The following is a 12531-nucleotide window of genomic DNA, read 5'->3' as shown; positions in this document are numbered from 1 at the left end:
GGATTAAAATAATAAGTTTAGGAGTGAGGAAATTCGCAATCAAAGACAGCTACGCACGAGCGTTGTGCGCTTGAACACCTAGTCTTGTTTTAATGGGGAACACTTTTACTTTCACTTGTTGCCCACTTGTTATTCAATTTTCTAAAAAGAAAAATTAGTCTTTGTTTTACATTTTTCATACTTATTTTGTTTCTCACGTTTTTAGTTTTTTTTAGTGTCTTCCAGCAGCCCACCCACCAGGTGTAACTGGGCACACATTAAGCTTGGCTTACCTTTAACCAGGTGTTTTTTCTAGAGAAAAAGACAAAAATAGCACTAAATCAAGTTTATGTTCCCAAACTAGCGATCAAAGTCAAAAGTCACAAAAATAACACTTAATGTTTTATCAAAAGTCACAAACTTAGGGTTTAGAGTTAAAAGGTGGGGTTTAGGATTTAGGGTTTAGGGTTTAGAGTTTAGGGTTTAGGGTTTAGAGTTTAGGGTTTAGGGTTTAGAGTTTAGGGTTTAGGGTTTAGAGTTTAGGGTTTAGGGTTTAGAGTTTAGGGTTTAGGGTTTAGAGTTTAGGGTTTAGGGTTTAGAGTTTAGGGTTTAGGGTTTAGAGTTTAGGGTTTAGGGTTTAGAGTTTAGGGTTTAGGGTTTAGAGTTTAGGGTTTAGGGTTTAGAGTTTAGGGTTTAGGGTTTAGAGTTTAGGGTTTAGGGTTTAGAGTTTAGGGTTTAGGGTTTAGAGTTTAGGGTTTAGGGTTTAGAGTTTAGGGTTTAGGGTTTAGAAATGAGGTTTTGGGGATAAGATTTCAAATTTTGAAAAATAAAAAAAATTAAAATTTTTAAAGGATAAACTTAGAAATGTGCTATTTTGGTCATTTTAGTTTTTTAGTGCTATTTTTGTGATATAAACTTAGAAAGGTGCTATTTTGGAGGTTTGCCCTTTTTTCTTTCTTTCTTTTTATATTTTAGGATACATATTTTCAGTCATATTTTCCTATACCAGGTCATACTAGTGGTGTTTATGTTTTTTAAGTAAATAAAATAAGTATCAAGCAAAATAAAATTAGTTTTACACATATTAAATTAATATTTTGTTTATATGGCATTGTTCGTATAGCCTCATATCAGCAGTTATCTTCTCATAGAACTAGCTCAAAAACTTAAATCAGTTTAATATAGATATAAGATTACTATAATTGATTTAAAATTCTGTTGAGAAAAAACCACCGAACATAAATTTTTGGCAGCCCGTTTTAATAATTTTTTTAAAGAATTGTTAAATTAAAATACCAAAGAAAGAAAGAAAGAGCCGTCAAAGAATGGATCTCTTCTAACTCAACTTCATTAGCTCTATAAATAATACATCTCTTCTTCACACTTTTATCGCAACTCAAATCTCAACAAACAAAGTCTATCTTTTTCACTTCCTTTTCTCTTCTTCACTTTCCTTGATTCTTTGTATCTCCTCCTTCCTTTTGTATCTTCTTTGATTCAAAGGTTGCTCTCTTTCATTCTCTCCAAATCAATCTTCAAGGATCAAGATAAGGAATCTTTTTCAACATAGATGGATCAGAAAGTAAGACATACTGAAGTTTGCACTCAAGATGGAAGCGTTGATCGTCATGGAAATCCAGCAATCCGAGCCAAAACTGGCAAATGGCTCACTGCTATTCTCATTCTTGGTAAGTCTATATATACATAAACACTTATGTTCTTGTAGTTAAAAGTGTTTTAGGTTCTAAAGAGAGATGGTTTTTAATCAATATAGTGAACCAAGGGCTAGCGACGCTTGCCTTCTTCGGTGTAGGAGTGAATCTGGTTCTGTTTCTGACAAGAGTGATGGGACAAGACAATGCAGAAGCTGCCAACAATGTCAGTAAATGGACAGGAACTGTTTATATCTTCTCTTTGCTTGGTGCTTTCCTCAGTGACTCTTATTGGGGACGTTACAAGACTTGTGCAATCTTCCAAGCAAGTTTCGTTGCAGTAAGTCCCTTTTCAACATTACTCTGTTTTCTTTTAGGGTTTGTTTCTTGTGCAGTACGCTAACGTTTGTTTTATGTGGTTGTTATAGGGATTAGTCATGTTATCTTTATCTACTGGTGCGTTACTACTCGAACCAAGTGGTTGTGGTGTTGAAGAGTCTCCCTGTAGGCCACACTCCACGGTCAAGACGGTTATTTTCTACCTATCAGTGTATCTGATCGCGTTAGGGTATGGTGGTTATCAGCCTAACATAGCAACCTTTGGAGCTGATCAGTTTGATGCAGATGACTCTGTTGAAGGACACTCGAAAATCGCGTTCTTCAGCTACTTCTACTTGGCTCTGAATCTAGGATCGCTCCTTTCGAATACCGTCTTGGGTTACTTTGAGGATCAAGGGGCTTGGCCGCTAGGGTTTTGGGCGTCGGCAGGGTCAGCTTTTGCTGGTTTGGTACTTTTCTTGACTGGCACGCCAAAGTACCGACATTTTAAACCTAGAGAAAGTCCCTGGTCTAGATTCTGCCAAGTCTTGGTTGCTTCAACAAGAAAAGCCAAGATTGATGTGAACTATGAGGATATGAATCTCTATGATTCAGAGACTCAACGAACCGGAGACAAGAAGATTCTTCACACCAAAGGCTTCAGGTATTGATAATTACTTTAAGAGATTCTGTTATAATCTCTGAAACTATCAGATTTTGACTCTATGTTCTTGTCTAATGCAGATTCTTGGATAGAGCTGCAATTGTCACACCTGATGATGAGGCTGAGAAGGTGGAGAGTGGATCGACTTACGATCCATGGAGGCTCTGCTCGGTGACTCAAGTTGAAGAAGTGAAGTGTGTGTTAAGACTCTTACCAATCTGGCTCTGCACCATTCTCTACTCAGTGGTCTTCACCCAAATGGCTTCACTGTTTGTTGTGCAAGGCGCAGCGATGAAGACAAACATCAAAGACTTCAGGATCCCAGCTTCAAGCATGTCTACTTTCGACATCCTCAGCGTCGCCTTCTTCATCTTCGCTTACAGGCGGTTTCTCGACCCTCTCTTTGCAAGACTCAACAAAAGAGAGCCCAACAAAGGCCTCACTGAGCTTCAGAGAATGGGGATAGGCCTCGTGATCGCGATAACGGCGATGATATCAGCAGGGATAGTGGAGATATACAGGCTGAAACACAAGAAAACGGCTTCAAACTCTAGCTCGTTGAGTATATTCTGGCAAGTGCCTCAGTACATGATGATAGGTGCATCAGAAGTGTTCATGTACGTTGGCCAGCTCGAGTTTTTCAACAGCCAAGCTCCAACGGGGCTAAAGAGCTTTGCAAGCGCGCTGTGTATGGCTTCGATTTCGCTTGGGAACTATGTAAGCAGTCTTCTAGTTTCCATTGTTATGAAGATCTCTACAAGAGATGATTTGCCTGGTTGGATCCCTGGGAATCTCAACAAAGGACACTTGGACAGATTCTACTTCCTTTTAGCTGGTCTAACCGCAGCTGACTTCTTGGTTTACCTGGTTTGTGCGAAGTGGTATAAGTATATCAAGTCTGAAGCAAGTTTCTCTGAGTCCATGGCTGAAGAGGAAGTCTGAGTCAAGGCACAAAAAAGTTTTGGGTTTAACGCTGTGAAGCTTTGGACAGTAATGTCCAAAGCTGAGCTTGTTCTGTCTTATAAACTGGTCTTGTGGTTTCCTTTTTAAGGCTACCCTTGTGCAAAGTTTTGTTAATGTTTCTAAATAAAGACGGTTGATGATTCCACTGAACAGTTATTGTAACTTTTCTTTCATATAATATCATAAAAATGTTTGCAAGCCAGTTAATAGCACAGTAAAAATTACATTATAACATCAACATCTTAGTGTCAAAGTGAAAACAGGAAGTGTTGTAGAACAGAAACAACAAACTAACTTTACTGGTTTTCTATGGAGTAACTTACAGTCTGAGAAGAAGCCAAAAGTGCATGCTTATGTCTTATCTGTGTAGTACTCGGTGTCCCCAAGATGTTGCTTCCACTCAGTTTCTCATATAGATTACACAAAAATCTTGATTTGCCATACATGTTACAACAAGAGACGACGAGAGCAGAATCTCTCTCTCTCTCTCTCTCTCCGTGTCTGGTTCATCGCGTCAAAGAATTTGTTCGTGGTAGCTGGTAGTGCTTTCGCAAGAGACAATGGAACTGATGAGGAATGTGTTTTGTTACTTGACGTGTTCTTCGTTAAGAATATCTTCCTGAAGATGGCATCCGTTGGAAGTTTGGCTTTAGACGCTTGTTTGACATCCCTCCGAACGATCTAAAACATCAACACAAAACCGATTGTTATATATGTAAATCAATTATTACGAATCTACTTAAGACATTCAAAGATATAAAAGAACAAACCGTGGAGATCCTTGTCTTCTATGCAAAGGAGGCATCGATCTCATACTATACAGTGCTCTCTCAGCAGCCTAAAGGTACTAAAGAACATCAGAACAAAAGGGAACAACAAGATCAAAAGGCAAGGGTTCAGTTGATTTACCTGCATTCTAGCTTCGTCCCATGTCGATCCAACTCCTTCCCCTAAAACACGCCCATCTATCTCAACCTGAAACACAGTACAAACAGAATCAAGACACTGATGGCCGTGAAGAACATGTTATAATCTTCATGGGTGTGCGAACCTGAGCATGCAATTCATCTCTGTGGAGTCCCATGTCATATTGAAGTGGACGCTGAGATTGAAAAGACATCTCCCAGCCCTCCGATGCACACTGAAATTATGTATCAAAGATGAGACAACTGAGCAAGCAACAGTTATCCAGATTAAGGAGATACGTACCAGTTCCCTGAGCGCAGTAATGGAGCCAGTGTGCCTCATGGAGCCTTCTAATCTTGGATCTGTAGGTCTAGAAGGAACTGGCATCGCTGTCTCATCTCTAGGAAATGGCTGTTTATCAAGCGCGTTTGCGTTTCCCATATTCATATTGCCATTAGCGAAAGGGCTAACATCCCTGTGGCTCGAACCTGGGTCGCCATTTGCACGGGACAAATATATATCTGCAGAAAGTCTCATGCTCATTGATATAAACCCATTCTCATACTAAATGTGAAGGTTTAAGCAAAGACCAAGTCATGAGTCAGAACGGCTTACCAGCTAAGTTCTGGATAGAAACTTCAGAAGCCTTGCGCAGGGCTTCTCGTCTCGATTTGCCAATCCCTTCTCCAATTTTTTCACCAGATAACCAAGCCTTCAAATAAAAAACATAGATTAATTGGAACAGTTGACACAATCAACAAAAGTAACTCTCATCTAAGGGAAGAGAGGATCTTAAAGATTTGGCATAGGTTCCACCAAAATTACTCAGAACATACTATAACTAAGAGTGAAAGCTAGGTAAATGCAAACATATAGAAGTACCTCAACAGAGAACCGTAAATCTGTACTAGCAACCAAACCCGGTTTGTAATCCACCTACAATGTCATCGAATACATATAAATTAACTAGAGGATGGAGTTAGTGGTAATCAGCTAATCATGATGATGATCACACACCTTAGATCCACATTTGATAGCAATCTGATGTAGAACTTCAGCTGGGTTCTCTGTTGCTGAGACACTTCGTCCAGGTATGAAGTCAATATCACTGTTTCTTGAAGAAGACTGATTCCAAGATGACTCTTCCCCTACAGAGTCCCATCCCAAGTCAGCAATTTATCTTCAGAACCAGATGATACAAGAAGAGAAAAAACATTGATGGCTTACCATAGAAAGGATGAGAGCCTGGTGGATTGTTGTTCGACCGTAACTGTTCATCTCTCCGAAGCGGCTCCTTAGGTAGCCTGCGATTCTCATGAGGCATCCTGTCAGATTGAGTAGTTGAGTTCTCAATCTTAGGATAAAAGGACTGATGGCGTGGCCTGTTCAAGCTTTCAGAATCCAACGGATATTCTTTGGAGGCTGTTCGACGAAGTGGAGCTGGGTCCATCTCCTCCTCAACAGGAAACCAACCATTTCTTGGCTGCACATGTGGAGTTGGAGGAGCTTGAACAGGAGGTCTCTGAGGAAACGGAGGTTCACTTGGAGTAGCATCTCTAGTATCTTGTCCATGTTGCAATATGAGGAGCCTCCTCCTAGTATCTGGATCTAACTCTGATTCAGGTACCTCACCTTCTTCTCTAGCAGGAGAACTCTGCAAGCTTGGTTCTGAAGGAACCAAGTGTTTAGCTATTGATGTCGGCTGCTGAAACTGAGTACTTGGAAAGGCCATAGCTGATGGTTGTTGGACGACTGGTACTGGAACTGGAGCGGGAACAGAAAGAGCAGAAGCCATGGGGTACTGAACCGGAGCAGCTATCCTTGGATCTATATTTTCCGCTGGAAGGACAACTGAAGATCCAGAAATTGCCTCCTGCATAAAAGAGAAAAAAATGTATTTAAACTCTCATCATTGAACAGAAAAGATTGAGCCTAGAAATGTAATCACCTTCATTCTTCTCTCCACTTCAGCATCAGCCATCCCGTCAAAAGCAAGTGGATCTTTGTTCCCATTTAAACCCGAGGAGTCGTCCTACATTGAAAAGAGAATGAGCTACTGGCAAGCAGTTTGGAGTGTAAGTAAGAATCACCACTAACCTCTGACACCAAGTAGTGGCTGACATCAGGCGGAGAAGGAATATCCTCAACATCATTCTCGTAAGATATTTGAGCAATCCTTTGTAGCAGACTATCATCGAAATCCCTGTTACCAAGTTCAAATATCACTTCACCGTCAGAATGTACTAAGGAAGCACCTTTGATTTAGTAGGAGATGTCAAGGAAACAAACGTCTATTATCTAAAAATGACATATCACCTGAAAAATCCACCTCTGACACCGCAAGCAACATTTCTGGTAACACACAGTACTGGTGTTGCAGCTGCCTACAGAAAAGGAAATAAGATAAATGTAACACAACTCATTTCCAAGATTCTTTGGATATATATTCTTCAGATTGTGCAATTTTCATATCCAAAATGAACCAAAGTAAAATATTATACTTACTTCGGCTTGAGGAGAATAGTAGGGAGCAAAAGCAGGGACCACATACACTCTCGGCTGATCCTTCTCATCCCAAACTTTCAGTCGATCATCAATCACCAGAGCCATCTTCGGATGGCAAGTTGCATCGAGGAACACATTGAACAATGATTTTTTAAAACCTATGGTGGTTAAATTACAAGGTTGTAAGAAACGATAACATTATAGATAATAAGCAGGAAAAGTTAAAAACACAAAGAATGTACCAGCTTTCACACAAACAATGCGAGACAGCAAGTCATTTGCGTTTATCAAATTCCCTTCTGGATCAAGGAGCCTCCACATCTCCAAAGCGTAATCTCTCTCAGCCATTGTGCAAACGTATACTTCAAAACGCTTCCGCCCTTTTGCTGTCAAGTAGCTACGAAGTTCCTCCCACGAAGGCCTCATCCTCACAAGAACACTTGTATCACGTACCTGTGTTTAAAGATAGAAATTGAGTCTCAACAACAAGAGTTGAGAGTGATCTAGGTGCTCAAGAAAGAAACAAATGAATTACCAGAATATTTTTTTTCCGAAATTTTTAAAATAGTCTGAATTATCCAAATTTGTATCTTAAAACCAGATAATATGATATTTAATCTGAAAATTCTCTGACTTTTTAACCGAATTAACCGAAACAAAACCAAATAGGATTCGAAATTATCTCAGATTTAGCAGGTTTCTAACTTTGTTACTCGAACCGAACCGAATTTTTTTAAATATCCCAAAGGATCTTAAACCTCTAGAACCAAAAGACCGAACTGAATACCCAGGGCTACCTACTAACAACCGTGTACTAGTTTCAAAACTTGCATACCGTGGGATTAATACGAGTCAGGATGATATTTTTCTCAGGCAGCCTTATCAGGGGCCGAACAAGAGGCTGATGGTTGTCAGACAAGGCAGGAACAATTTCAGACTGCACCTTAATCACCTCCCCGTTGTCAACAACCTGGTCACTTTCAACATACTGCTTCAACAGAACTTTGTCATCTTGATAGCGCTTCATCTCAGCCACCATAACTGCAATACGCTGCGGGTCCATCTCGTTGTTTATCCTCCGCTGCAACGCCTCAATCTTATCGTCAAACGTCCGCGTAGTGTTCGCCACAACAAGGGTTTCATCGAGATCAAAGACAATACCCAGACATCTAAGATTCAGCATCACAAGGCAGGAGTCATAAATCCCAGAGGCGACAGTAAATGCCCAGAAACAAGGACGGTCGTTGTTGATGTTTTCAGAGTACATGGCAACCAAATGAAGCTCTTCCTCACCCAGTGACATTACTGCAGTCTGCAAGAACCATAATGTGTAAACACAAAACTCATAAGCAATCTCGTTGAGCTTAAAACAAAGTTAGTTCAGTCAATTATGTCTTCATATTCTAGTGAAACATACATAGACATTAAACCACACAAGAATATGAAGTTGACAAAACCTTGGCTTAGATGATGTTCCATAATACCTTGTTGTCCGTGAGACAGGACGAGTGGAGGAGAGTGAGAGGCTCCTGAGCAGTTGAAGAAGCTGGAGCTTCCAACTTGAAACAAAGGCCACAAGACGAAACCGTGGTGAGCACTGAAAGAGGAGGGCATCTCTCGCTAGGCTGAGAGAAACGGCCAATTCTGATTCCAATCTTGACTTGCTCCATCACTTCCCTCTGTTTCTTCTTCCTCTGTACATCATCGTCTGGTTCCCTTGGAGGAGGGTAAATCTCCATTTCCCCAACTCTCACATCTTCATGATACACTTGTACACTATTACTATTATACATAGCTTCCCAAATTTACAGATCAAAAGGATGTCTCTTGTCTCAAAAACTCAAATTGGTTTCGTAAAAATCTTTACTTTTCGTGTTTGGTTTGTCCCTTGGCTTGATTGATTGACGACAAGTCCACACTAAGTTTCATCAATTGGATCTGATTTGACTTGTTCTTTAGCGGAAAACAAGAGAAAGGAAACGATTTGATTTGTGGGTTGTGAGAAAAGGATGGAAATTTTAGTGTTTGATTTTTGATATTTTAAGAATTTTTTTGTCCCTCAAATGTTTAGATCTGTAAGTACCGATGATTGAAAAGAAAAACCCTAATTCTTCGTCTTCTCCGATGAATCTGTTGTTGATTGGGTGAAATTAGGTATTTTTTGTGGCTTTTTCAAGTTCTAATTGCGAGAAGAGGAACCCTAGATCCAGAGATTGTGAATACGCATTAGCCCTTTCGTCACTTGTGAGTTTTTAAAGGGGAAACACGAAGGTCCCTTCGTCTTTCTCCAACCATTTATTTTTAATATATTACTATTTTTATAATTAATTAATAAATAGCCTTTAAATAGTTTTCGTGTCAAACTTGAAATCCGTCGAAATTCTGGTTCTTGGCTCATACCGAAGCTAACCGGAATCGACTTACCAATTAATTAAATTGTACCAAACCGATCCGTAAATAAATGAAATATCGTCGATATCGCTCAGCTTCTCTCCCTCTTCGCCTTGCCGACTGTGAGACTTCACCGAGTAAACACACTTTTCTTCATCAACAACACAGCCACGTGTCACCATATAACTCGTTCCAGCTGCTAACAACCTCTAACGACTTTAACTGCTTTGCCACATCATCGATCCTCCGTAAGAGGAGATAAATCTCTAACGTATGGAGATCTGTTTGGCGTGCAGCCAGCAAGATCATCCTATCTATGAGGTAGTGTTTTCACCTCGCTTTGCTCTGTTTAACATTCTGTATTCTACGTGTAACTGGAAGGAACCCAACATAAAATGTGATGGGTTGTTATTTTATCATTGATCTTTAGGATGAGCCTATTGATAAGAGCAAGCTCTGGGGTGATTTAGAGGAAGAAGAGGAAGAGGAACAAGAGGAGGAGATGGATGAAGAGGAACTAGAAGACTGTATGGAATCGGTTGATACATTGTCAAGGTATTGTTTTGCCTTAAACTCTAAGAGGTGTATTTGTTTGCTTATTATATAATATATATTTTTTTCATTATTATTATTATTTTTTATTATATAATATCCAAGTATGAAACTGAAAGTTTTTCCCTTTTTCTGCATTCCATCTAGCACAGAGACACCGAATGCAATTGAAGAGAAAGGAATCCGATAGGCCTCTATATCAAGTAGGAAACCCAATTTTAATTGATGTCGAGCAGTATTTTACTGTTAGCTCTTATTGGTTGGTTTTTAAGAGCATGTTTGGACTCATTTGTATATGAAAGGGTTTTCACGTAATTATAAAGTTTGGTACCTTCATGGGGAAACTGGTTATGAATATGGTAGTACTAGCGAACCTCAGCCTGTTAGTGAACCTCAGCCTGATATTAGGTTAGAAGAATCTAGAACGGATATAGATTATGGTGTAGGTACTGAGCAGATGGTACATGATCATTATAGAGGGGAAGAACCAAACCCCGAGTCTAGGAGATTTTTTGACATGTTGGATGCAGGAAAACAACCTTTGTATCAAAATTGTAGAGATGGTCATTCAGTCTTATCATCTGCAACTAGATTAATGGGTATTAAGACAGACTATAATTTGGCTGAAGAATGTATGGATGCGATTACTGATTTTGTCAAAGGTATTCTACCTGAGGATAACCTTGCACCGGGTTCATACTACGAGGTTCAGAAACTTGTTGCAGGTCTTCAACTACCGTATGAAGTGATAGATGTATGTATTGACAACTGCATGATCTACTAGAGAGCGGATGAGACACGGAATATATGCAAATTTTGTGGGAAACCTCGTTATCAGGACACGAGGGGAAGAGTTCCGATCCCATTCAAAAGAATGTGGTATTTGCCTTTGACGGAAAGATTGAAGAGGTTGTATCAGTGTGAGCGCACAGCAAAAGCAATGAGATGGCATGCAGAGCATTCCACAAATGGTGAGATTAGACATCCTTCAGATGCAAAGGCTTGGAAACATTTCCAGTCAACATATCCAGAATTTGCGGAAGAGAGAAGAAATGTTTATCTTGGATTATCTACTGATGGTTTCAGCCCATTTGGAAAGCATGGAAGGCAGTATTCTCTATGGCCAGTTATTGTGACACCGTACAACTTACGGCCGAGCTTGTGCATGCGACGAGAGTTTTTGTTTCTCTCAATTCTAGTCCCCGGGCCAGATCATCCTAAAAGATCACTAGATGTGTTTCTTCAACCACTAATATATGAGTTGCAACAACTATGGGCGCATGGTTTTGAGACATACGATGTTTCGCGCAAAGAAAACTTTCAGATGCGGGCAGTACTTATGTGGACAATAAGTGACTTTCCAGCATATGGTATGTTATCTGGATGGACAACACATGGGAAGCTATCATGTCCATATTGTCAAGATGACACAGATGCTTTCCAACTAAAGAACGGAAGCCTTTATTCATAATTTTTTAGCAATATAATTAATTAATGTTATATATTTTACTAATACTTGTATAATTGATATGTATAGGTGTGCTACATCAGTTACCCTCGGGTGACGTACAGAGACGATCCATGGGTTACTGTAACGCAAATCAACCCAAGAGGACGAGTGGATGGAACTTCTGATGATGATGAACCATTGCAACCAGAGTCTACCAGCAACGCCCAGGCAGTTGAAGATTTGGAAAATGTTCAACTCGTTGAGAATTTGACTGTGTTTGGACATGATGCTGTCGTACATTCAGAGCCGGAAGCCGAGGTTGGGGAGTTTGATGAAGATTCAGAAGATTCTGATTAGTTTTTTTTTTCTTTTTTTTATTGGGCCGTCGGAAATCCCTCGCAATATACCGACGACATAGCGACGACAACGGGTTTGATTGAAAATTGGAAAGGTCGTCGGTATTTCGTCGGAAAATACCGACGACATGTTTTTCTATAAAGTTTCAATCATAAAAATCTATAAATTTAGATGCCAAAACTATGAAAATAACACATAATAAGTGTTTAGTATAGTATTAGATCGCAACCGTTCAAATATAACAACTCATTAAAATATTTATGTATGCATATCATTGTTTTCATAACATCTCATCTTAACATTATGTACTTATACAATCATATTTATATAAGCTTACACTACAAAAAAAGTTGATGTGTAAAATCGTGTTATAAAACATTTTTATTGTTAAATCTTTATGCAAATACTATATATATTATCAAAGGTTTGGATTTTGCATTTAGAAACTTGAAAAGAACACCCTAAACACTAAGTCGTCGGAATTCCGTCGGAAAATACCGACGGAATGTGTCCGTCGGAAAATACTGACGGACACGTTCCGTCGGAATTTCAATTAGCCCGGGAGAACCAAACCGCTTGAAAATTTTCGCGAATCGGCATTTGGTATATTTTAAATATACCGACGGAATACCAACGAACCCGTGTCCGTCGGAATCCGCGGAAATAAAAACCCTTCTCCTTTCTTCTTCGTTATCTCCGCGGCCTCTCTCTCTCTCAAAACTCTCCGGCGATTTCGGCGATTTCGGCGACTCTCCGGCGATTCCGGCCTCTCTTCACCGGCGAATCCTCTCCTC

At 39.7% G+C, this 12531-nt stretch overlaps 2 protein-coding genes across 2 annotated transcripts; one reads left to right on the top strand and one right to left on the bottom strand.

Annotated features, from left to right (window-relative positions):
- Positions 1–1370: 1370 nt before the first annotated feature.
- Positions 1371–3728, top strand: LOC106306003 (protein NRT1/ PTR FAMILY 7.2). The gene is made up of 4 exons (XM_013742449.1): positions 1371–1667; positions 1754–1971; positions 2060–2613; positions 2694–3728. The coding sequence occupies exons 1-4, from the start codon at positions 1550–1552 to the stop codon at positions 3553–3555; spliced, it is 1752 nt and encodes a 583-aa protein (XP_013597903.1). The 5' UTR covers positions 1371–1549; the 3' UTR covers positions 3556–3728.
- Positions 3729–3803: 75 nt separating this feature from the next.
- On the bottom strand, positions 3804–9230 carry LOC106306002 (RNA polymerase II C-terminal domain phosphatase-like 1). The gene is made up of 16 exons (XM_013742448.1): positions 8472–9230; positions 7823–8299; positions 7230–7440; positions 6988–7145; positions 6799–6866; positions 6580–6685; positions 6431–6514; positions 5710–6355; positions 5500–5630; positions 5365–5418; positions 5098–5194; positions 4786–5003; positions 4628–4717; positions 4486–4551; positions 4347–4414; positions 3804–4257 (listed from the first exon to the last, which is right to left on the bottom strand). The coding sequence occupies exons 1-16, from the start codon at positions 8778–8780 to the stop codon at positions 4182–4184; spliced, it is 2859 nt and encodes a 952-aa protein (XP_013597902.1). The 5' UTR covers positions 8781–9230; the 3' UTR covers positions 3804–4181.
- Positions 9231–12531: the final 3301 nt, after the last annotated feature.

This window comes from Brassica oleracea, chromosome C7 (assembly GCF_000695525.1).
Source record: "Brassica oleracea var. oleracea cultivar TO1000 chromosome C7, BOL, whole genome shotgun sequence".
Taxonomy (NCBI): Eukaryota; Viridiplantae; Streptophyta; class Magnoliopsida; order Brassicales; family Brassicaceae; genus Brassica; species Brassica oleracea.
The sequence above is the reverse complement of the archived record's forward strand: the minus strand, read 5'-3'. Positions and strand labels throughout refer to the sequence as shown.

What these genes read in the sequence shown, in the direction of transcription:
- LOC106306003 (XM_013742449.1), top strand. Translation starts at nt 1,550, where the DNA reads ATGGATCAGAAAGTAAGACATACTGAAGTTTGCACTCAAGATGGAAGC. An exon ending in TCCAAGCAAGTTTCGTTGCA is followed by an intron (nt 1,972 to 2,059) that starts GTAAGTCCCTTT and finishes TGGTTGTTATAG; the next exon opens with GGATTAGTCATGTTATCTTT. An exon ending in CTTCACACCAAAGGCTTCAG is followed by an intron (nt 2,614 to 2,693) that starts GTATTGATAATT and finishes TGTCTAATGCAG; the next exon opens with ATTCTTGGATAGAGCTGCAA.
- LOC106306002 (XM_013742448.1), bottom strand. Translation starts at nt 8,780, where the DNA reads ATGTATAATAGTAATAGTGTACAAGTGTATCATGAAGATGTGAGAGTT. An exon ending in TTACTGCGCTCAGGGAACTG is followed by an intron (nt 4,718 to 4,785) that starts GTACGTATCTCC and finishes ACATAATTTCAG; the next exon opens with TGTGCATCGGAGGGCTGGGA. An exon ending in GGGACGAAGCTAGAATGCAG is followed by an intron (nt 4,415 to 4,485) that starts GTAAATCAACTG and finishes TAGTACCTTTAG; the next exon opens with GCTGCTGAGAGAGCACTGTA.